At 38.5% G+C, this 23,350-nt stretch overlaps 1 protein-coding gene across 2 annotated transcripts in view; it reads right to left on the minus strand.

The window, feature by feature from the left end:
* The window catches only part of VWF (von Willebrand factor), a 159,801-nt gene that overhangs the window by 100,030 nt on the left and 36,421 nt on the right, over window positions 1–23,350 (minus strand). For both annotated transcript variants that reach the window (XM_021393568.1, XM_021393577.1), the window contains exons 16-21: window positions 18,181–18,421; window positions 17,257–17,351; window positions 15,564–15,724; window positions 8,904–9,007; window positions 2,897–3,035; window positions 1,033–1,167 (exon numbers count right to left, since the gene is read on the minus strand). In XM_021393568.1, the coding sequence (XP_021249243.1) occupies window positions 1,033–1,167; window positions 2,897–3,035; window positions 8,904–9,007; window positions 15,564–15,724; window positions 17,257–17,351; window positions 18,181–18,421 (875 nt within the window). The remainder of the gene's footprint in view (window positions 1–1,032; window positions 1,168–2,896; window positions 3,036–8,903; window positions 9,008–15,563; window positions 15,725–17,256; window positions 17,352–18,180; window positions 18,422–23,350) is intronic.

The following is a 23,350-nucleotide window of genomic DNA, read 5'->3' on the forward strand; positions in this document are numbered from 1 at the left end:
TCATCCTCATTCAGGTGGGAGATTCTTTAGGCAGTAGAAATAAAGAATTGGTTGGACAACCAAAATGATCTGTGTTCACTCCTCCAGTATCTAGAAGTCTATGCAGATTGTCTGCTGTCAAGATACACTGCAGAGACATTGTTAAACATGGTCACGTTTTCTGTGTTTCTGTCAAGTATCAGTGGCACTCAGCAATTTATAGGCAATTTGCAGACTGTGCAAAACCTGGTTCAACTTTGTTTGCTAACTCAAAACAAGGAAAACGTAGTGGTTTCATATTTCACCGGGAACATTTTTGCAGCTTTCTGGTCCAGATGCTAGTTCAGAGCACAGTACTTCTGAAAACTGAACAACAAACATTGTAATCCACTGTAGTTCTGTTATGTTTGAGCATGCAGATATTCTTAATTACTACAGAGTCCAAGACAAAGAGCTGAAATCCATCTTTTAGAAAGCTTGTTTCCTCTCATGAAGTGGCATGAGAGGCAGAAGGGATTCCTGGTGAATTCTTCACTATTAGTAGGAAAAGGGAGAGTGGGGAAAGAATTTCAGTTATCTCGATTTTCCATCTGACAGTTTAACAAGGGGAAAGGATAGTTTCACAGCATAAATGTTTCAGACATGGTTTCTTTTTTTTTTTTTTTTTTTTAATGTGTTGAGTACTTCAGATGGCTATATTTGGTCTGAAGTTTTACTACTCATGGAACAGTCACTACTTAGCTCTTCCTTACATTTAACCATGCTTGAAATAGCCTTAAACCTCTCATATTTAAAAAGAGCTTTCCTCATATGAGTTACAATGAATATCATTTTAAACTGAATGCAGAATTTCAAGCAGAAATGCCAAAATGGCAAGCAAAAATGCTAATTATAGTAATACAATGATAATAATCCTACTAATCTGTTCACTTTGTGATACAGTTTTCATGAACCATTAAGCATGAGATTATTCATACCTAATGTTACCAAACATCCCAAAATTATAACAAACTCTTCAAAAAAGGGAAAGAAAGAGAATCGAAGCTTACGTACATTTCCATTAAGCAGCTCTATTTCTCCACTTTTGTATAAAATGATAACCCTTTTGGTGCACTTTTCACCAGTGAAGCTGCACCCTTCATTTGAAATCAGTATCCGGAACGTCCCAGAGTTATTCTTGCAGAAATCCTATCAGACAAAAATAAATGAGTAAGTCATTAATATGGACATTTCAGAAAAACATACAGATGTCTGGAGAAAAAGGAAGTCTCAAATATGAGAGCTACTCTGAAAGTAGTGCCTCCAATATATTATTTTGGCCCACAATGTCAGAGGCGGATGTTGGTGGCATGGCAGTAGAGGTTGAACTTTCCCACCAACATTCCGTTACAGTTTGTTGCCACGTGATAGATGGCAGCAAAGGGGCAGCCTGACAAAACAGCAGCTGACATGGACTGAAGCAAAGGTATGGACCTGAATTCCTCCACCTGGAAAGAACTGCACCCACTGACATTCATAAACACTGAATGTTTATGGAGACCAAACAGTGGATGTGAGCACAGTGAGGCAGTGGGTGCTGTATTTCAGCCATGGCAATAATGACACTTGTCATCTCTGCAGGTGCAGATTTTTACAAGTGTGGTTTGCAGGCTCTTGTTCATCAAGAATGAAAATGCATAGCTAACAGCAGTGAGCATGTTGAGAAATAGCTTTTTGTAGCTGAGAATTTGCTCTATGAAATAGCATTATAGTGCTTTATATCTGTTGTAGTTTCTGTGGAGATAAATAGGAGGCATAACTTCCAGAGTGACCTACATAATACTCGAAGTAATCTATGTGGCAAATAAAATACATGTTGGCATCTCCATTTTTCCTATGTTGATTTATTTATCTATTAGCATTCATAGATGTTATGGCCCACTTATTCAAGAATGAGGCACACTCGGTCAGTGATATTTTAAACAATCTTGTAGCAGTATGTGTTATTATTCTCCCTAAAATAATATTAGGGAGTTCTCACTAGCATCAGGTCCATCAGCCTTCTCCAGTAACACAGCTGGTATCAGGGTGGAAACATATTTCTAAGACTCAGAGACGCATTGATTACATTTTCTGTTCAAGAACTGCAAGGAGAAAGGTACTTCATGAAAAGGATCTTCCGGGAAAATCTATGAAATAGGACAGTTTTTAACTGCAGAAGGCTATTATATCAATTAGCAGCAGATCCACCTATTTTTAGACCAAATTTTAAAATAAATTCTTCTTTAAACACAGACTTTTAAACACATAATGATTTGCATTTGTAATTATGCCTTAATCTCATTTAACTCTCTAAATTTCTGACAGCTCCCATAAATCACAGACTGATGTTAGTGTGCTACGTACTTACTCACACCTCCCCTTCACTGTGAGGAAAATGAGTATTGTCTGTTTACTCCACTTTTGTGCATGAAACATGACAGTGATATTGCCAAAGTGAATGAGCAGAGTCTGTGTTTTGGAAGCATTTAGAGAGCGTTCACTAAATACTTGTCTCACTCATTCTGAAGAAGTCTGATCCAGTAAGTCAACACTAGAGGATGAAGAGGTTAGTGGAAATGGAGGAAGGACTGACTAATGGGCATCTAAAATTCATCACTAGAAATGAGACTTGGATAGTTCCTCCATAATATGCTGCAGTCACGCATTTTATGACTGCCAGATAGACTCACTACAACCTAATTCACTTCTCCATAATGTGATGTAATCTTCTAATTTCTCAAGGAATTTTTGAAGCCATTCATAAACTCTGCTCTCCTCTGCCATGCATCTGGTTTAGTGATCAAGAATATTTTACTGTGGCTTATACAAATGCTAGATTTCTTTGGTGTAATACACAGATATCATCAGATGGGTTAGGCATCTGACATATTCTTACCTGAACTAATACATACTGACATTCTCCTGGAAACTTGTATTTCATTCCATCAAATGTCAAATAATGAGCTGTACCAATAACAGTGCAGGTGCCATCACAGATATTTTTGGTGCATTCCCACTTTCGACCACGACACACACTGTGACAGAGAAAAATGAGTGATGAATATTTGTAGTATTTATATCATTATTTGCAACGTATAAAATAAGTAAAAGAATGTAAAGTGCTTGAGGAAAAGTGAGACAGCAAAAGTATCTCCCTCCAGGAGCTCATGTACTGATGATTCTCCAAAGGACGTGCAACAAGCAGTGATAGAAAATAATAACCTTTCACCATCTGAAAGTGCTTTTAATCTTACTTGTCATACACTGACAATGTGTTCAAAAGCACCTATAGATTCTGGGGGCCCTGATTTCAATGTACTCTAAAAAGGGTTGGTTCTTCAGCATAAAGTACGTCCAGCACTTTTTCATAATGAGGTATTTTTCAAGTTCTTCAAAACAAAACATTTGAAAATAAAGGCACTTAGGTCCCAAATAGTGTAAATGCATGTAAATTTTTCTTGCAATTTTTTTGTTTGTTGGTTGTAGTTTGGGGAGGGGGAAGCTGTTTCATTTTTTCACTTGTGGCATTCTCTGGGCAAATCGCGAAATTCCCCAGGGTGAGATTAGATCTGAACATTCTCTTCTTTTCCCTGGGCACGGGTCAGAGAGGAACCTACTGCAGACCAAATGGGAGCAATGTCTCCTTGCTGGTCTTTAATCTGGCCATCAGTTGCAGCTTTGAGGAACTTAGGTATTTTTCTATGCCACTGTCCATCCTCAGGTACATCTCCAGCAGATCCTCTTTGGCTTCAGCCTTGAGAAGGCTCCTTGCCTGGGCTATTGGCAACCTTACCCAGATATACTTTTATTATGCTATCATGCACCAAACAATCACCTCATTCATCAGCATAATGTATCATTCAGTAACATTAAGTGCAGAAACAGTGCATTTAAGTGTTGAACATGTAAAGAATACATTTTGTTTTGTTTTTACAAGCTGCACGTAGGAATACATGCTTTTTGAATTTCTGCATTACAAAAAGAGGCCTGAACAGAGCCTGCTGGAATATTTCGTAATACTGTTAGTACTTCAATTTAGACATCCTGCTCTGCTTACAATATCCTCTTAGAAAAGCAGTTTGATTAACCTCTAAGGAAGATTACAGGTCAAATATAAAATTCAATATCAGCAAGCCTGTTTTTGTTTGCAGTACTGTCAATTTTTCCTCATTGAAAGCCAAAATAGTAGTAAATTTAATATCCCACTGATGGCAAAGAATGTGTTTACTTTAGTGATCAATTTTTGAGTCCAAGTAACCAAGACTATAACTCAGTTTGCCCCACGGCTTTTGTTCAGATTCTATAGTTAAGTATAATACCATCCTTTTCTAAAGAGGTGTATCTATATTTAAATGAAGTTCATTCTTCAGGATAGTTTATCTGACATAGTAATTGGAGGCATTACCTCACAGTCTGACAAGAATACACATATGGATAGAAATATTTCTTTTTCTGTACCTTAGTAGCTACATTCATACACACTCTGAGGAATGTCCTACAGTGCGATAGTGTCCTCTGAGGTCTCCTGTGGTGGGGAAGCCAGAACATCTTCTGTATAGGAGAATTCACATTTGGCTACAGACAAATAGAACTCCAACCTAAACCTCCACTTATGTGACATAAGCTGTGCCAAGAGTGGGCCTGATCCTGAAAGGAGTTATACCAGTGTTTTCTTGCCTGTTTATCTTGCCAGTAATGTTTTACTGAACACCTGCTAGACTTCCCCACAAGCATAGAATATGGAAGAGAAAAATGGGACTGCCTGACATGCAGAGCAAAGCAAGATGTCTCATGTTTTCACAGGGTGGGGAATTCTGAAGATAAATCAGTCACAAGGTGAAGTCTTCATATCATTATACCTATTTTGCTGTAGCAGCTGAACTACAGAAACAGTGATGCCATGATGAAACTGACTGCATTCTTTTTTTGTGGCATCTCTCTCTCTTCCTACTCCTCCTTTCTTAAAGGAAACAAAAAACAAAACTCTAGCATAAACTCAATTGATTTCAGGATAATTATAATAGTGTAACAGAAAAATATAAATCAGGGTTCTTATTATTCACAAGTACAGCAAACCTTTTGTTGCTGTGACACCTAAATTTTACACAGTACTTTTACAAATAAGGCTCAAGAGGGCAAATACCATAACCCTCACATTCAAATAAGGGAAATTGAGAAATAAAGATAAGAGGCTTCTTCAGGGCATCCATTCAAGCCTCTTGCCTTTTCCAGAGATATTATGGAGACTCACAAGCCTTACTACAGAAGCTGCAAGTATGAAAGGGATCCATTCCAAATCAATAAATTGATTCACTAGCTAGCAGGAGACTGAGCAATAACAGTAATAAGAAGAATAAGAAGATCAAAGAAGCCCACCAGCCACTTCACTGATAACAGCCACTGTTAGGTCTCTGTACGTTCTGCAAGTGTCGAATGTCAAAAGGTGTAATTTTTACCTCATGGAGGAAGAATTCATTTCCACACCTTTGCTTCATATGCCTTTCCAGATGCATGGCCAGATGCCATTTTGTCAGAATGCACATCTGCTGCCATCTGTCACATGGCAACAAAAACGTAGTAGAATACTGGCAGAAAGGTTCAAGCTCTACTGCAATGCTACCAACATCCACCTCTGACATCAAGAGTCAATGTAATGAAAGACATAACTTTCAGAGCTGCCCTCATGTATGATTGCAGGGAGACACCATCACTGCCCTGAGGATTTTCTAATCAAGCTCAGTGAGGGCAGGGAAAAGGGAATTCTACCCCTACTTTACAAAGTTAAAAGTCATGGGATAAAAATTCTCAAGTACTTTCCCAAGATCAAATTGCTAACAAAAGCAAAAATAGTTACAGAACTGAGTTCTCTATTGTCCCAAAATAATGCCTTAATCTGGGAGTAAATGTTTAATCTTGGTAACATTTCACAGCATAATAAAAATTGTGCAGTAGATTTTCTTCAAATAATGAAATTTCAGTATCTTGAAGCCTATTACATCCTCTTCTATTAAATCTAATAGGTAGAGTAAGATCATGATTTTGTATGTATGTTCAAAGACAGATTATGAAGTATATGGCTTATCAAAATTCAGATTAGCAAATTTCTTCTGTGTACTGCTTCATAAACATTATTCCAAAATTTGTATTAAGTTCTACAACTTCCTACTACTTCCATAACAAATGTTGCCACTAACTGAGACTTGGAGACATTCCTTTCTTCACGAATTAAGGTCTTCCATATGTCAAGTCAAATGTAAATGCCAAATCTGACACCTCTGTCTCATATATTGCATTTGCAGGTGTTCACATCTGGCTAAGAACAAGTGAGAATAAGAACTCCTGCAGCAGCAGTACAAAAAGCAAAAAAAAGAACGGAAAAGGAAGATCTGAGCTCCAGATTATAGACTTTCAATTATTCTTAATTCTCAAAGCAATAGTAATTTCCTATATCACTTTCTAAATGACATTTGACTTGATATTTGCTGAGAACTATCATGAAGCTTTTCAAAGTCATACAGTACCAACAGCACTACTCTCCTTTATTGATTTTTTTTTCCCAATCTTATTTCCTTATTCAAGAAAAATACTAAAATATGATGAAGGTTTTCTTATCAAGAAAAAGCACAATTTCTAACATTTTCTTCATGTTGATATTGAAAAAAAATTCTATCTTTAAGAAGAAATATTACTTACAGTGTCACTGACAGAAATAAAGGGACAGTTACAAGAATGAAGAAAGAAAGCTACAACTATTTTAAGATTGAAGATTTTAGAAATGTCTGAAAATAAAAGTCTGTGTATGGTTATTGTAAAGAATTACAAATTTCACAACAGTGAGGAGTTTCACACCTAATTTCTTCAATAAAATTATTATTGCATCTGTTTTTCAGCTGAGTCACTTTTGCCCACTTGCAGTGTAAGCATATTGTAGTATGTGTATCTGTATACAGATCTCAACTTCTCCATCTTCCTCCCTTGAAATACAGTTTTCTCCAGGTCTAATTGTACTATATGATTCCTAATGTAATGCATAGCTTTAAAGAAAAAGAAGAAACAAACAAAACACTGGAAGGGAACTACTTCTATATAAAACCAAGAAAACTTGTATCCAAATTTAACTGCTTATGATCAGTCCCACTAACTTAAAAACGCAACATTTGAAACTATTGTTGCTGAAAGATCAATGCACAAAGCAAAAGCCAAAACAAATGATTTTTTTTTTTAATGGTGCTGATTCTCTGATCCAACTCCATGCATTTGTACAATGGATAATGGAAACACTGCTCCTAGAGGTGGCACAGATCTGGACACGTGTATTTTGCGTAGAATGTATGTGAACAACTGAAACCCAAAGAGAACACTGTTTCCGCACCACTGGTGGCTGGACGCTGCGCACCTTGTACACTCGGATATCTTGAAGCTCTGCATGAGGTGGTACTGTTGTTTTCACAAGTATACATGGAGGGCAAAAACACCTCTCCAAAACAGTGAATGTGTTGTGTAGGCAGAAGCCAAAAGAGTGCAGTAGACAAATAAAGTATACCTTTCCTGAGGCTCCACTTTAACATTTACATCTCTAACATTTACCTGAAGAGTTTCTGTCATATTATAGCTAGCATATCATGGCCTTTCTGCTGATATATTCTTCTGGCTGAAAAAGACTAATTTGTAGGATTCCACATGCAGTGGAATTGCCAGGTCACAGCCTAAACCAGTATGTGAGCGCTTGAGCGCCTAGAGCATGTGAGCCCTGATCCACCCTTCCTCTCTCTCCCTCTCGGTGGTACTTCCGGCCATACTTCTGGCAGCGCATATGCACTCAGCACCTGAGCGATGTGTCCCCCCCCTCCTTTTCCGCTACACCAGAGTCTGAACTGGAGAAGGCTGCCTTTCTCAGCTCACCCTTTTTTCCAAACTGTTACCGGGAGGGGTGAGTTAATTCCTGTTTCTTTGGTATCTTGTTCTCTAGTGCCTGTATCTCAAATAAAGGCTCTGTCATCACCTTTGTTTGCTTTACACCATGGAAAGCATAGCAAAAGAGTTTAACAACAAAATGCAGGCTTCATTCCTCCCACTACAGAGCAGCTCCTATATTGATTATTGTGTTGCAAGATGAAGCAGCAAACCCCCTACCTACTGCCTATATAGGGCCTAAACAGACACGTGGGCCACTTATTTGTAAAGCACCAAGTGCAAAAGGAAGATGTTGGTCTGTGTAACAGGTATTATTGCACTACATATCCTGTCTCCATGCAAAATTGATCCATTAAGGAAATAACTATACATGTGTATATATATACATGCATATAGATTGCTCTGAAAGTAATGCCTCTTATTTATTTCTATGGAAACTGCAACAGATATAAAAAGCACAGTAACACTGTTTGATAGAGCAAATTCTCAGCTACAAAATACTATTTTTCAACAGTCACCATCATTTGCTACATATTATTGCTAGTAATGAAAAAGACTACGTGCCATGCTCATAAAAGTCTACATAGCTGTCCAGAATGTGACTTGTCTTTTATGTTACTGTCACCTCTGCTGATACACACCACTCACCACCTTGTGCTAACATCCACTGTTTGGTCTTCATAAACATTCAGCAAGCATCAATGAATGTCAGTAGGTTCTTTTTTTTTTTTTTTCCACTTTCAGTGACACCCTTTGCTTCATACACGCTTCCATGTCAGATGCTGTTTTGTCAGACTGTTCCTTTGCTGCCATCCGCAACATGGCAACAAAACATAATGGAAGGTTCAAGCTCTACTGCCACACCACCAACAACCACTTCTGACATCACGGAACAGCATAATAAAATAGGAGACACTACTTTCAGAGCAGCCCTCATATTTAGAAATATATTAGGTGCCTTATAGAAAAATACAGTTCCACTGGCTCACCAGGTGTTGCAGTCATTGGTCACCATCTCTCCCTTGGCATATTCTCTTCCATTATGAAAACACGGGCATCTCTCAGGAGCAACACACTTGTTCTCATGTCGCACCTAAACAGAACACACAGTCTATTAACACGCAGACCTAGCAGTATGTGCCAGGACTCAGAATAGTAAGTACAACAAAATGTAGATAAAGGAAAAGATCAACAAAATGATTCAAAGCTATTTGATGTAAGAAAGATACAGCATGTCTAATTTTTTTTCCACATTAACATAAGAAGAGTTAAGGATATGTAAAATCACTGCCTTGTTTCACTGGTTAAACACTAGCATAAACTGCCGGAGTAACAAATTAGATTACAATCATGATGAAAATTTCAAATTGAACATAACCAGGATGTGGTGCGAGTGAAGATTTTGTGATCAAGGACATCCTGTTCCCCTCAAAAGCCCACTTGCCTCTGAAATTTGCAGCAGTCATTCCATTTCATTCAAATGCCTCCTTGCTACCCACAAGACCAGATAACTAAAATAACTATCATCCCATTCAAAATATTATTCCACCCTCATAGGCTCTGCTGCTGACAAATACAGCATTATACTCTAGCTTTTTCTTTTTCAGTTTTACCTTACTAAGGATTAGTTTGTCTTTGTATAACAACAAATAATTTATTATGCTTACAACAAATAAAAAAATCATGGATTTAGACCAATCCATTTTTTGTCAGGTTTGTTGTTTTGTTTCTAATTCTCCCTCCATTTTGAAGGCCTTCAGTTTAAGAGAACATAACAAAAATCAAGGCTGGCTATGATTTTTTTTTATTTTTTTTTAAACTTTGGTGTGGTTCTATAAAACCAGGGATAGGTTTGGCTTTGCTTCTTGGAATACTGAAATGGAGAGTGCCTCCCCTCCCTCTCACTCAAAAGTCACAAAATATCACCTTCCCACTTTAAATTCTTTCTGTAAAATCATAAAAATAGTTCTCTTTTTTTACCATTAAATATGAGCCAATGAGATCAATGTAGTCTGAACACTTAATAAAGTAGAATAGCTCTGTCTTCTCCTACAGGGACGTAGAACCGTCATAGGGAACTACTAATAAAAAGGATTTCACAGTCCAGAGACCCTTCATTCATACATAGCTCTGTGGCTTATGGGGAGCTATATTATGCCAAATAAACTCATGTCAGTAGAAGCAAATGGAAATGAATACTTTTCAAGATGATAGAGCTGGTGCTCTGCCTCAAACCTAATATTCACAACAGACAGGGGGAAAAAAAAAAAAAAAAACATAGGCCAAAAAAGACCATGTTTCATATGGCATCCTTCCTGGTGGCATTCAGGAAAAAGTAGTAGCCATGTGTGTGAAGTCATACACATTTCTGAATTTTTCAACTGTGTTCATCAGCGCTGTTCACAATGGACTCAAGGGCTAGTTTCTGGATACAGACTTGGGGATTGCTTCCCCACACATCTACATGAAGCAAGTCACAGCCTGTCCCCAGGTCTAAAAACTGAATAGGCTAACATATGTTTCTGATGGAAAAAAAAAAAAAAAAAAAAAAACAGATGACACCTCTAAAGTTACAGTGGAGCAATCAGTAATTCACTAGCAAAGAGGAGAAACAACTTTGTCTGAATGATGCAGAGAGGGTAGGCAGGATGTAGAAAACTGGACATAAACAATCCAGAGCAGAATTTCACAAGAAGGCAAATTGTTTTTCCTGTAAAACTGGTCATACTGGCACCACATCTAGAAGATAGTATTTTTGGCAGCACAGTGCCATGCCAAGTTACATGCCCGGTGAGCGCAGTATCATGCATTCATTATCTACTAGGCCAGAGTCACTATTCATAAATAACTGGATTTTCTGTGGCATCCTCTCAATCCATTAACATATAGCATTTTTAATACAAAAGATCAAACAGTGCCTGAGGTGATGGAAGGCAACCACAAGATTGTAATGAGTACAGGTGCTGTTTGCACTGCCTCACACCCTTACAGTGATGCTCCTGAGAGCACATCCATGAGATTATAAGTAGTTGACTAGATGCTGAATCTCTCCTCAGCTGGGAACCTAATAGATATGTCCACCATTTCCTTACTCTAATTGTTTAGAGTTTGTTTTCCTTAACTAATTGTTAAATTGTTAATAAATTTTGGAAAAGTGAGGACACTATTACAGACCGCAGAATCTTTAAGATACTTCTACCCTAAACTTTGTCTTGCTGATGCTGAATCTGAAGCTCTTTTAATCAATGTAGTGAGATACATATTGACAGTATAGTGTTCACTGAGATTTTCACTCTGTTCCCTCTAATAAACCTGACAAACTCAGTAGAAATTCAGCCAAAGTTAAGAAAGAGTAAGGGATTAAGTAAAGAAAGTTAGAACCCAATAGCTGATATAAGTGAAACAGTTTGCCATCATCCCTGTGCAGACAAAAACACGTTAAGATTGAACACTAAAAAGGTAGTATTTTAGACCTGAATTTATTTTCTTGTGTTACCTTCCTGCTTATGTTTGTCTTACAAAGCTTATTCCCTTCACAGATGCATATACCAGAAAGCAGATATTGCCTCCTTTGGAAGATTGTCATTTTGTTACATAAGACAAACCTACACTGAAGAATATACAGGAGAGCAAGTAAAATCAAAACACTCTAGTAAGTTTCTGGTGAAAACTGATTGAAATTAAAAAAACCTTTCAAGATGGTTCAGTTTTATTCTTTTTTGAGTAACATATCATAGTTAGATATCATAGTTAAAAATAGGTTTATCTCAGCAGACAATACAAAAGATTTTTCATTTCAACTTTAGACATTAATTTTGCTGCAGCTGGAAATTGAAAAATTCTCACTTTCCAGTTTTGGAGTTTCTGAATTTTGTGCTTTCAGAATGCTCTGCTCTTCTTTTTTCCCAGAAAGGTGGCTAACACTGCACTTGTATACTTACTAATGTTTTCTAGTGGGAAAAATCTGGAGTGCAGTAAGCTAATATGCCAAAGTATATTTTTCCTCTTACTTCCACACATACGTTATAAAGTATCTTCTCTGTTCCAAAGGCGGACAAGTAGGGAGATTTTCCCACCCTCCAGAAAATCAGCCAAAAAAAAGAATTGCTTTTCATGATGCACTGAACATTTTTATTTTCAAGAAATGAAAATAGTGTCGAAGTTCCAGGTAATGACTTGGAAAACTTTTCAACTGGAATAGAAATCAGCTGAAAGTAATAGGTTTTCTCCATACTTTCAAATTTGGAAATAAATAGACTGATTGGCAATTTCTCACCCAGAAAGTTTCCTAATTCAAATCTAGACATCTCTAGCACTGACTTCATTAACAACCCTTGATTATATTGATTCATTTTTCAGGTATGTAATTCAAAACTGGCAGCCAATTTTTGTTTATAAATTGGTCCATAGTCTAAAATCTAAGACAAATAACTAACGGATCTGTAAATACCTCTGTATGCATAGGGATAACATACTTAATACCTAATTAACTGCTACTTATATTAGCAAATTGTACTGGAGAATTTTTTAAGCATACTGGATATTTCTGAATGCACTTGCCATTTTACAGAAGCAAGAAGATCAATTCATTTCATAATAAGTTACTGAAAAGAATTCATGATTTTCAAATGCTGCTGTACTGCAGAAGAAAAAATCTTCTGTAAAATGGCACAGGTATTTCCAGGGCACAGAATACATGCAAATATTTATTCTGATAAGCATTCAGTAGTCTGACATTGCTCACAGGCTTATAAACAGGAGTTCACCTTTTCCTGGTCCCTTTATTGCTCAGTTCTGCTGGTACAACTCTGAAAAATACAGGCTTCTGACTTTGCAGTGCTTTTCCTCTGTACAGGTACAGACAAGGAAGATGGAAAGGAGAAGCTGGTCACCACCCCACGTTCTTCCATCTTTATCAAGTGCTACTGGGAGCAAAATGGCTCACCACAGAATGCAAAAACCAGAGAAATGCCTCCTCTAAATTATTAGGTACCAACTGGTAATGATGAAGTCACAAGTTGCCATGTCCCATATTGGAACACTTCAAGAGTCTAAGGTTACAGAAATACACAATCACATTTCACTAGAAATCACCAGTTTGATCCCATCTTTACATAGTTATGGCAAAGTAGTCTATATGCTAGCTTGTCCCATTATGGTTTTGAGAAACGTGAATCTCAGTTTCATATTTTTATTCCTGTCTGATGGAAAATTGTGATTCAGTTATATATGACTCTATTGGAAGACTGAACCATACTGTCATCTGGTGGATAGAAAAGTTTATTTTACTAGTTGGGTGGGTTTTTTTGTTGTTTTGTACTTGTGTTTTTTTTTTTAAATGTGGCCTGACTCTTCTGTTTAATTCAGCGGCACAAGTCACACCACTCCAGAATCAACTGGAATTTCTCATTCCAGAGTGAGGAGGACTGTTCTGCCTAGCAAAAATATTATGTAACAAGTGTTCAAATAACAGTTCCAACCTACCGAAAAGTAAATTATATAAAGGGGAAGATTAAATACTAAAAAGTTGCTTTTTTTCCCCTGTTGAAGTCAATTCCTGTGTCCTGAGGCCTAAAAATAAGCAAATAGTAATGTCTAGTGTGCATTAATCTGAACCTGAGCAGGCATAAAAGAGCGATAAGTGATCTTCTGCATTTTTATGCAGCCTGAGTTCCAGCATTTGAAAACCTCTTGCTTTATACCTCATGTCTCCCTGAGTCAGAAAATTGTACCTGCACATCTCCAAGTACCACAAGTAGTAAACAATTGTAGGATATTTAAGCCCTCCAACAAAATAAACCCTTTTTCCAACACGTATAGGATATTTCCATCTGCATTTCATACACCAAGCATCATAAACTTCATCCCAACAGTTTTCCTAGGCAGACAATTCAAAACTGTCCTCTACTTCACTTCATAAAAAGTATACCATGTTCTCCACCTCTATCCTATTCATGTAATTCTTGGAGCTATGCACATGTAACAGGCAAAGAGATAACAAATTGCCTCTAATCAGTTTAGGAAGACCCATGAAAGGTGTTAATCACTAAGCCAGTACTATGAAAGAGTAGCATACCCTGTCTCGAAGGCAAGGGCTCACTGGAACACTTCAGAGAGAAGTGATCTCTGAATCAAGATATTTCTCCCTCAGCTGCTAGCCCTTAAATAAGGATAGAGAGAGGTGGAACCCAAAACCACCTCTTCCAGTCATACAGATGAATTGCTTGCACCTGTTCTTCCAGTGCTAGCCCGCATCTTCACCAGATGCTCAATCACTGATTCAGGCCATGACATAACAGTTTCCATACAGCACCCAATCCCCAACTGCCCAGTGAGATTCTACACACAACTCTTCACCTGCCCAGATACTGTTATACAGCACTGAACATAATTGTTATTTTGCTCAAAGAAAAATAGCAGTAAACTGCTTTCCCTTCTACACTGTCTGCTTTGTATTAGGGCTCTAAATTGATAATGAGTTTGCAGTCTCCATCTTAGCAAGTAAATATTTGTTCAATTTAAAGATTACTTAAACAACGATTAACTTTAAGGGCTGCAGGGGGACATAGTCCTGAACTTCAGAAAGCATGTTCAACACACCATCTGCAACTCCAAGATACCCTCTAGCATCATATTAGGAAGTATTGTTTTCTGCCTTCCATCCCATGGGGAGTTCCCGTGTCTTGTAGCAAGGTAATAGCAGAGGCAGAGAGCTGACAAGGAGATATCTAAAAAAACTTGGCTGGATGTTGAGCAGTTAGTTGGAATATGCGTTTCTGCATACTTCTCTGACTAGGGAAGTTAAGCAAGATTGAGGAAGCATTTAGGAGGACAAATGAAGGAAGAATAAATCAGTCTTTAAAAAGCAAGGGTTTGGCTTGGTTGTCAATTATTATTTCAAGCTAAGCTTCATCTTCTATGCAGGTATATTAGAAGGAATGACCATTTGTCCTAATATACAAGGGCTGCATTGAAAGTAATGCCTCCTATTTTACTATGTTGGCCTGTAACATCAGAGGTGGACATTACTGGTACAGCAGTAGAGGTTAAACTTTCCCACCAACATCCCGTTACAGTTTGTTACAGATGGCAGCAAAGGGACAGTCTGACAAAACGGCAGCTGACATGGACTGAAGCAAAGGTATGGACCTGAATTCCTCCACCTGGAAAAAAATTGCACCCATTGACATTCATAAACACTTGCTGAACATTTATGGAGACCAAACAGTGGATGTGAGCATAGTGAGGCAGTGGATGCTGCATTTCAGCCAGGGCGATAGTGACATCGTCATCTCTGCAGGTGCAGATTTTTCTAAGTCTGATATGCAGGCTATTATTCATTGCTGGCAAAAATGCATAGCTAATGATGGTGACTATGTTGAAAAATAGCTTTATGTAGCTGAGAATTTGCTCTATCAGATACTGTTATTGTGCTCTTAGTATTCATTGTAATTTCCATGGAAACAAATAAGAGGCATTAGTTTCAGAGCAATCTACATAGATACTTTAAACCAGCCATAACTTCATAGTCATTCTGAAATGCTTCACAACCACTTGTTTCCAAGCTGCAAGAAGATTCTGATGGGAAAGAATGAAGGCAAGAAAACAAAGAAAGGCTGCTTCCCTTTTGTATAATTAAGCCTACTTACCATCCCTTTTGGACATAAGCATCCAGATATGCAGCCATGGCTGACACACTCCAGGTCAAAGTTCTGGCAAGTCTTGGCACACTCCAACCCTTCAGCTCTTGGGTTATTTTCAGGACAGATAAATGTTACCATGGGTGATCTGCATGTCAAGCTCCTTTTTACTTAAAAAAATAAGTTTACAGAAATTACTACTACAACTCAAGTATTAGCACAGTATTTTTCTAGAGGACATTAGAAAACTAAGTTAGGATACAGAATAAAGCAATATCATTACAGTTAGGCTAGCAGAAAAAGCATGAATTCTAACACAGAAGCAGAATGATCTACACTAGGGTAAATACCGTGCTACCAGTATAAACACAGTTAGACTCCAAATTGCACTAAACTTGCAAGTGTGCTTTATTTCGAAACATGTTTCAACCTGTGGGCACTGTACACTAGCATCATCATCGCAAAAATGATGTTCTCAGATGCATCAGCTGCATACTGCATTTAGGCCCACTTCCAAAACAAGCATAACTTCATTGGTGACTGTTAATGCACGTAGCTTAAATACAATGCTTTCAAATTCTGAAACTTCAATTTCTGATAGAATTTCCCAGTGAACTCTGGGTTACTCTTTCAAGCAATGCTAGCTATATACCTCTTTGAGATTTGTTTTGTTTAAGTCTTAATGCACTATTTCCAGGAAAAATGTCATTACAGCATTAAAGCATGACTTTGGTGAGAAGTCAGTATTGATGCATTCTTAGAAGGCTTCCCCTGAAGAAGGATAGCCAGCCAGCAACACTGATACTGGTGGTCTGTGAAGACATATTTAGTAGGCTAGCATGCTGTTACCAGTCAGTCAGATGTGCAATATTTTCCACTAGAAGCTTGTCAGTGAGAATGTCTGGCAATTTATCCAAAGAAGCAAAGACAATCAATAAACTCTTGTCTTGAAGTCATCAACCAAAAAATTTTCTCAGCATACCCTGAGCAGATGCATCTGGTTGCATGCAATGGGACATGCTATACTTGTGGTTACTCCTACAGATTGTGCAAGGGTATTCCCAGGCCTCACCAAATCCCCATTATCCCAGTCCTCTCAGAGATGTCCAGTCTCAGTCTGCTCTCTCATATCACAATCCCATGAATCTCCATCCAGGTATCAGTGGAGAATCACAGAAAATCCCACACCACTGGTGTGCTGTTTTTCAACACAGTGGATAGCTCTGTAAGGCAATTTTCAGTCTCTATGAAATTTCCAGTTGAAATGACCGTTGTCTGAATGGCACAATCAGTGCCCGGCATCAGGCTAACCTTCAGGCCAAAGAAAAAAATAATTTTGTATGCACTGGAAAGGAGAGCTTGTTGATCAGAAGAAAGAGGTATAAAGCTGGCTAGTTACTGATGTCATATGATCCTGAAATTGTAATTGGGAGCTCCAGATCACTAAAGAATTTCCTAACCGCAACAACTACAAAGAAACTGCAGTAACTAAACATGATTTTGAGAGGTGGGACACAACTAGCCCTGCACCTCCCACACGACATCTCCATCCTGGAACCAAAAAAGAAATATATATATACACATTTGTATATATTATACACATATACACACACACTCACCCCTCTTCCCTACCTTGTATTACCAAGAGACCAAAGATGAAAAAAGGAGAAAAAGCAGGAAACATTAATTAATGCATACTAACTTCTGGCAGAAGGCCTCTCATCAGTGAAAACATCTGGCAGTAAGGCACCGGGAGCTTTACTTTTACTGCAGTGCATGAAACCATCTTCACAATAGCTAAGGAAAAAAAGAGTTTATATTTAACAAAGTGACATTTGTCATTTTTTTCAAGCTCATGCTGCTTTTTCCAGACAGGCCTACAGGAAACCAGTGAGAGTAACAAAATTATACCTCTAATTTGGGCTGATCTGCTGCTCTCCATCCAATGAGCTTACCAACATTAAAGGCCAACTTTCTCTGAGACAGTCAGTGATGTGTTAGCACAGTAGCCCAGCTTTACTTTTGTCCCTGTCCCACTGAATCCAATGCATAGTCCTATTTATGCACAGGCATAAAGCTGTACAAGATAATAGTCAGGTTTGCTGTGGAGACAGGTAAGGGACCACATAGTACCTGCAACATTTGATTTCTGTGGTAGAACAGAAAAGCAGAAGACATTGTTCCCAAATTTAAGTGTGTCAGGAATAATCTATCAATTACGTCCCTACTCTCAGTGTACCACTACCTAATTTAACAATTAGAAATGCTTTTTAATATTTGTATCTTTGGGAGGTAATAAGGTTTTAACATTTAATAAATGTAATGCAGTACATCAAAAAAAAATTTTGAAAGCCTACAAAATAGCCACTGTCAGCAAATAAACTCCATTTCAAACCATCAGGAACTGCCCATAGAACAAGGCTTAATATCTTGGTTTCTTTTTGACTAAGGTGCCGTTTGAAATTACATGGAGAGATGCAACAGCAAAATTTGTTTAGTTGAAGGCAAAAATTTGTTCTTTCGAACTGCTTTCAGTGGAGGTAATCAAACTGAGGAACTAAACTATTAAGTCAGATCACCCAAAAATTTCTGAGTCACAGCATGTAGCAATAAATCCTGTACTTACCACATAGTGTAATGATCCGAAAAGATATCCTCTGGCTGGAAGATCTCACCATCATAGTAACAAGAGCACTGGGACTTTGGTACACACTCCTCACTTTCGTCAAGGTAGTGCCCAGGTGGGCAGTAGCAGCCTTCCATGCAGAATTCATCACAGTTCTCATCTGGGTAGGACAGAGATCGGCATGTCTGGTTGCATGATGTCCCACACTGCTGGTAAATCTGGCCTTCAGGACATGTCATTGCTGTTGAAAGATACACACATCAGGAAGACCATTACACTCTATTATCCCTTTCCTCCCCGTGGAGGAGAGTAGGGCCCCTCTATTTGTTACCCACATTGTTCTTCTCTTGTTCAAGTTACTGCAGGTCCTGATCATGACTCACAATCTCATTGGTGGTTGATCTGTTTTCTAATTCTCTCACCTGTGCTTGTAGTACAGGAGTAGGTTTTTTATGCCACTTCTTCATACATTCTCCTTGCTCACCTAAGTAACCCCATGAGGCAGCACATGACATAGATTTAATTTTTGATTATACAGGTGGGGAGTAGGGTTCATCACCTTTAATTAGTTTGATCAGCTCCTTCAGTAGACTGTTTTGATCATCCTGATCTTCATCAGGTGTTTCAGATACCACCACAGGTTCATCACAATTAATCAATAGAGACAGTTCCTCCAGTATATCACCATGCTTCTTTTCCATTTTATCTAGTTTGTTACTTTCAAGACGGTTGAAACATAAGTATGAGATGGAGGTAACTTATTTTTGAAGTTCTGAGGTGCAATCAGTTCAAACACGAGGAGTCTTCTCTGTTGTTCCTTGTATCTTTCAAATGTTGCTGCTAGTGTACCAGCGTACTTTTCCATGCTGTACTTGTTTCTGGCGTATACTTGACATACTCCTAACTCTCTCAGGATCACAGTCTTGGTGTAGATTGTTAGGAGCAAACATGGGGTCATACAACACTTCCACTACAGCTATTTCCATCAAATGCTGGGTAACTTTTTCAATAGTAGTCCCTTTTGTTTTTTCATTTCAGGCTCCAGACTGTCTTGTAAAGAAAGTTTTTCCTTTACAGCTAATAACACTCATTCCCAGAGGGTGGTGACTCCACACAGACATCTAGTAATTTCTCTGTCAATAGGTGAGTCTTCAGCAATGCTTCCTAGTTGACAAGCTTTGTTACCATCTAGAAACATGGTATTGGCCCCAGTATCCCAACACTGAAGCAACCAGGTGACAATAGTTTCATTCAGATGCCATACAAACTCCTTTCTTGAACCCTGGATTTCAGCCATTTTCAGAGATCAACAAATAGTGGTAACAGTGACCTCCTCCTCACTCTCCTTGTCTTTTAGTTTTTTCTGCTGTCTTTCTCAATAACGGTGGTTTTGGGGATAGCCCCTCACCTGGGTTTTCCTCTACTTCTTCCTCTTCTTTCCATGCTAGACATGACGACACCCATTTCCATTTTTGTCCTTCCACGGGGTTAACTGACATTGATACTAGTGCCTCCCGATTGATCTGATTACACAGTTTCGGTGCTCTCTCTCTCTAGTTCGACTTTGAGATTTCCCCTTTTGGCCTGGATCTCAGCTCAGAAACTCTCTCTCTCTCCAAAACAGTATCATATAGAGCTTGGTAAGCACAAAATAAGCCCCAAATAAGTCGTGCCTCCTCAGATCTACCTAAGCTGCAGAATCCTTGACTTAAATACTTGCTTGGGTTCTCAGGATTCCACAGGCGTTCAAGAGTGAAATCCCATGACACATTCCTCTAGGATTTTTTCCTAAGCCTCTCCATACTCCCTACTACTCAGCATTCTCTGGTCTTGGGAAAGGCTTCCTCCAGATAAAGTAAATGACAAATATTTTGAGGGAGGTTAATAACATAACCGATTTAGCATTCCAAAAACATACACAGAACTGAAAGGAGAACCTGGAAACCCGTTTAAACATTGTGTTGTCTCTAAAATTAGCTACTCCCTGTGGGATATAACTGCCAATATTCAAATCATACAACACCGTATACAGGGTACCAGGTAGGGGTCTCCATCAGTGCCCCTAATTGGTTATATACACACACACACACACACCCCTCCAATGCACAAAGTGGCAAACTTAATAAGAACCAGTACATAATGGCATTTAAACCTTTGAACAGCAATTCTGAAATAAAGAACAGCTTCACAGTTGGTATGGTGCCAAAAGAAAAAACTCAGTACAGCATCCAGAATCTGGCAGACTGCTGGACCTACAATCTAATCTAGAGAGGAAAGGGAACAAAGAGGGAAAGATAAAAACCAAATAGTGGCAACAATCTGAGGAGGAAAATTAATTTACTACTAATAATAGCAGAAATACAAGTTAATCGGGATTGAAGCTAATAAATCAAATGAGAGTTTCTGAAAATCCAGGTTATTACTTGAATCTGCCAGAGAGCAAAAAGAGAAAGTCTCGTGACTTCCAGTCAGTTATATTTCTTTCCCATTGGCAGGACAACAGAAATGGAACTGCAAAGTTTTCTGGGAGCTGTAGTATGTTTCTTCTCTTCTGAGACTCCCAGTGCACTACATGACATGATGGTGCAGAATACTGATAACAAAAATCATAAAACAACAACACTGAATTACAGCAGCTTTCCTTAAAGTGAAGCCTAGTGCATTGTTTATGTAAATGAGCAAAACCTTACAAAGTGCAATCAGGAATTCATTTTTGGACTTGGCTGCAAGCCCTGCAATGCAATTCAACCAAAAAATTACATCCAGAATGAAAAGCAGCCTCTGTTCAATTTCTGTTACCACATGCACATTCACACTTCTTTCTTTTCAGTACAGTCAAGGACAACTTGGTCAAAATAAATAAAATGTATGTCTCTGCCTTTGTGCTGCTACAACAGTCTAAACCCTCACAACCCAGAAGCTGTCAGGGATATTTGCGGAAATAGGTATGAATAACAAAGCCACTTAGAATACAAATTTTGGCTCCACAATCACTAAGAGGTTTTGATGATGAATTTATTTATTTGGAGACCTAGTTATGGCCTTCAAAACCATACTGGCTTCTTTGTCTATAAAAAAAAGGTTGACTCAGTTTTACAATGCTAATTTTGAGAAGCTCCTCTGCATACAACAGCATCAGCACTAGGTGGCAGCTATGACAACACATTTCAGAAGGTGAGAATAACACTATCACCATGGGATTTTCACAGGCCTCCTATTAACCAGAATTTACGAAGCCTGTTGTGTTTGTAGCAGTCTTCCAAAACAAATGTTCATGGTCATAAGGTGATGAAATAAGATGTTCAGTGGAATGAGGAAAGCAACTGCAAACAAAATCCATGTCCAGCGCATTTGTATTGTGCTAAAACCAAGATCAGGAGGTTATACAGAAAGCTCTTCCTCTCGCCATCCCAGCAGAATGATTCAATAATCTCTGCCCACTATTCCATGAGCACAGATTACTGGAAGCCGCAGAGCAAAGGCAATAAAAGGAAAATCATAGCAAGGATACAGCCTTACAGTCTTACACAGCTGCTAGCAAAGCTGAACTAACACTGAGGAACACAAAGCGAAACTAGCATGCTAACAAACACCTTATGCTTACCTTCATAAAATTTTTCTGAAGTGAAGAATTATTTCTATTTACTGAAGAGTCATGGTTGCAACAACATTCCCCAAACTTTTGTTGAGGCACCTGAAGTCCCATGAGAATGTAAGCCCCTAACTTGAGGATCCAACCCAGGGCTTTCTTCAGAATAGAGATGTCTCAGATTAGGGACTTGTGCCCAAACTATACAACCTTCCTTTCACAACACCAGCCTTCATAGTGCATCTGTGCTCATCAGTGCAGTAGCCTGAGTCAAAGGGATATTCCATACCACATGATGTTAAGTGGAAGGAGTTTTGAAGGGAGTTCATCTCACTCTCTTCCACTGCTTGGGGGTGAGCTGGGCAGTTAGGGGGTTCAGGTCACACCTGAATCAGAGACTCTGGGCAGACTCACCCTGGCAGATTTAACAGTTTCTCCACCAGCACCAGTCAACACACTGAGCTCCGCCAGGATGCAGGCATCCCCAAATGCTGCTAGATATGCTCCTGCTGAGTCCCATACAAATCCTCTCACAGAAGCCATGAAAAGACAACAAGCAATCAGCCTACCTCTACTACATTAGGGAAAACAGTAGTCTGATCAACATGGCCTTAAAATCAGAAGAAAGATCTAGGGATCTTTTGCCACCAAACACTACTCACATACACATGAGACATGCACATGCAGAGACACAGATCTTGAAATTATGGTCTAAGTGTTCCTTCTGCACACCACAAAAGGATTGGCTCTATTACTTATTCACAGGAGGCTGCGAAGGCAGGAGCCAGCTCTCTTGGTAAACTAGCTCTGTCCAGCCATTTCCCAAGAAATGGAAACTCAATTTACCATCACAGTAACAGAGCTGGTGTTCTATGCACCAGGCCATTAGCACAAATTACACAAATCTGCACATTCATATCTTGAGCCCATTAACACAGGGTTTGTTCTCCTTCATATGACAGGAGATGTCTGGGGTATAAGGATGATTTAATGGGGACTGATGGATATGTAATCAGGAAAATCATCACTTGAAGAGAACATAAAGTGCTCTGCAATGCACAGAGAAAAGGAAGCATCACTGCACTACTTAAGATTAATTGTGAAAATCCACTTGTTCAATTACAGAAAGGACAATGGTGCATTATTGCTGCTCCTTCTTCCAGCCTCCAGATCTGTACATTTTTAGAAGATTTTTTATTACATTATAGTTCCAGTAGCTGAACATTTACCTAAATTAGGTAAAATATTATGAAATCATGCAGCAGTTTAACATAAATCCATTTTGTTCTCACTTGCAGCAAAGGCTATCCAGCCTGCAGAAGCTGTAGCCACTGACCGTGTAGGTATAGATCCTGTTAAGGGGAACACCAGTAACCTATTTCTCTCTCTCCCTCCTAGCTTCTACACATTGCATTTATAAATGTTTTTCCCACTCTCTCTTCAGGAAGAAGTAATGGAATAGAACTTGAAGACTGACAAGCCTATGTGCTTTTCACAAAAAAATCTCAATTGCCTTCATTCCTTAAAAGAAAGATTACTACGGAAAATGGAAAAAATATTTATTTCACAAATGTTTATGGG

This window comes from Numida meleagris, chromosome 1 (assembly GCF_002078875.1).
Source record: "Numida meleagris isolate 19003 breed g44 Domestic line chromosome 1, NumMel1.0, whole genome shotgun sequence".
NCBI lineage: Eukaryota > Metazoa > Chordata > Aves > Galliformes > Numididae > Numida > Numida meleagris.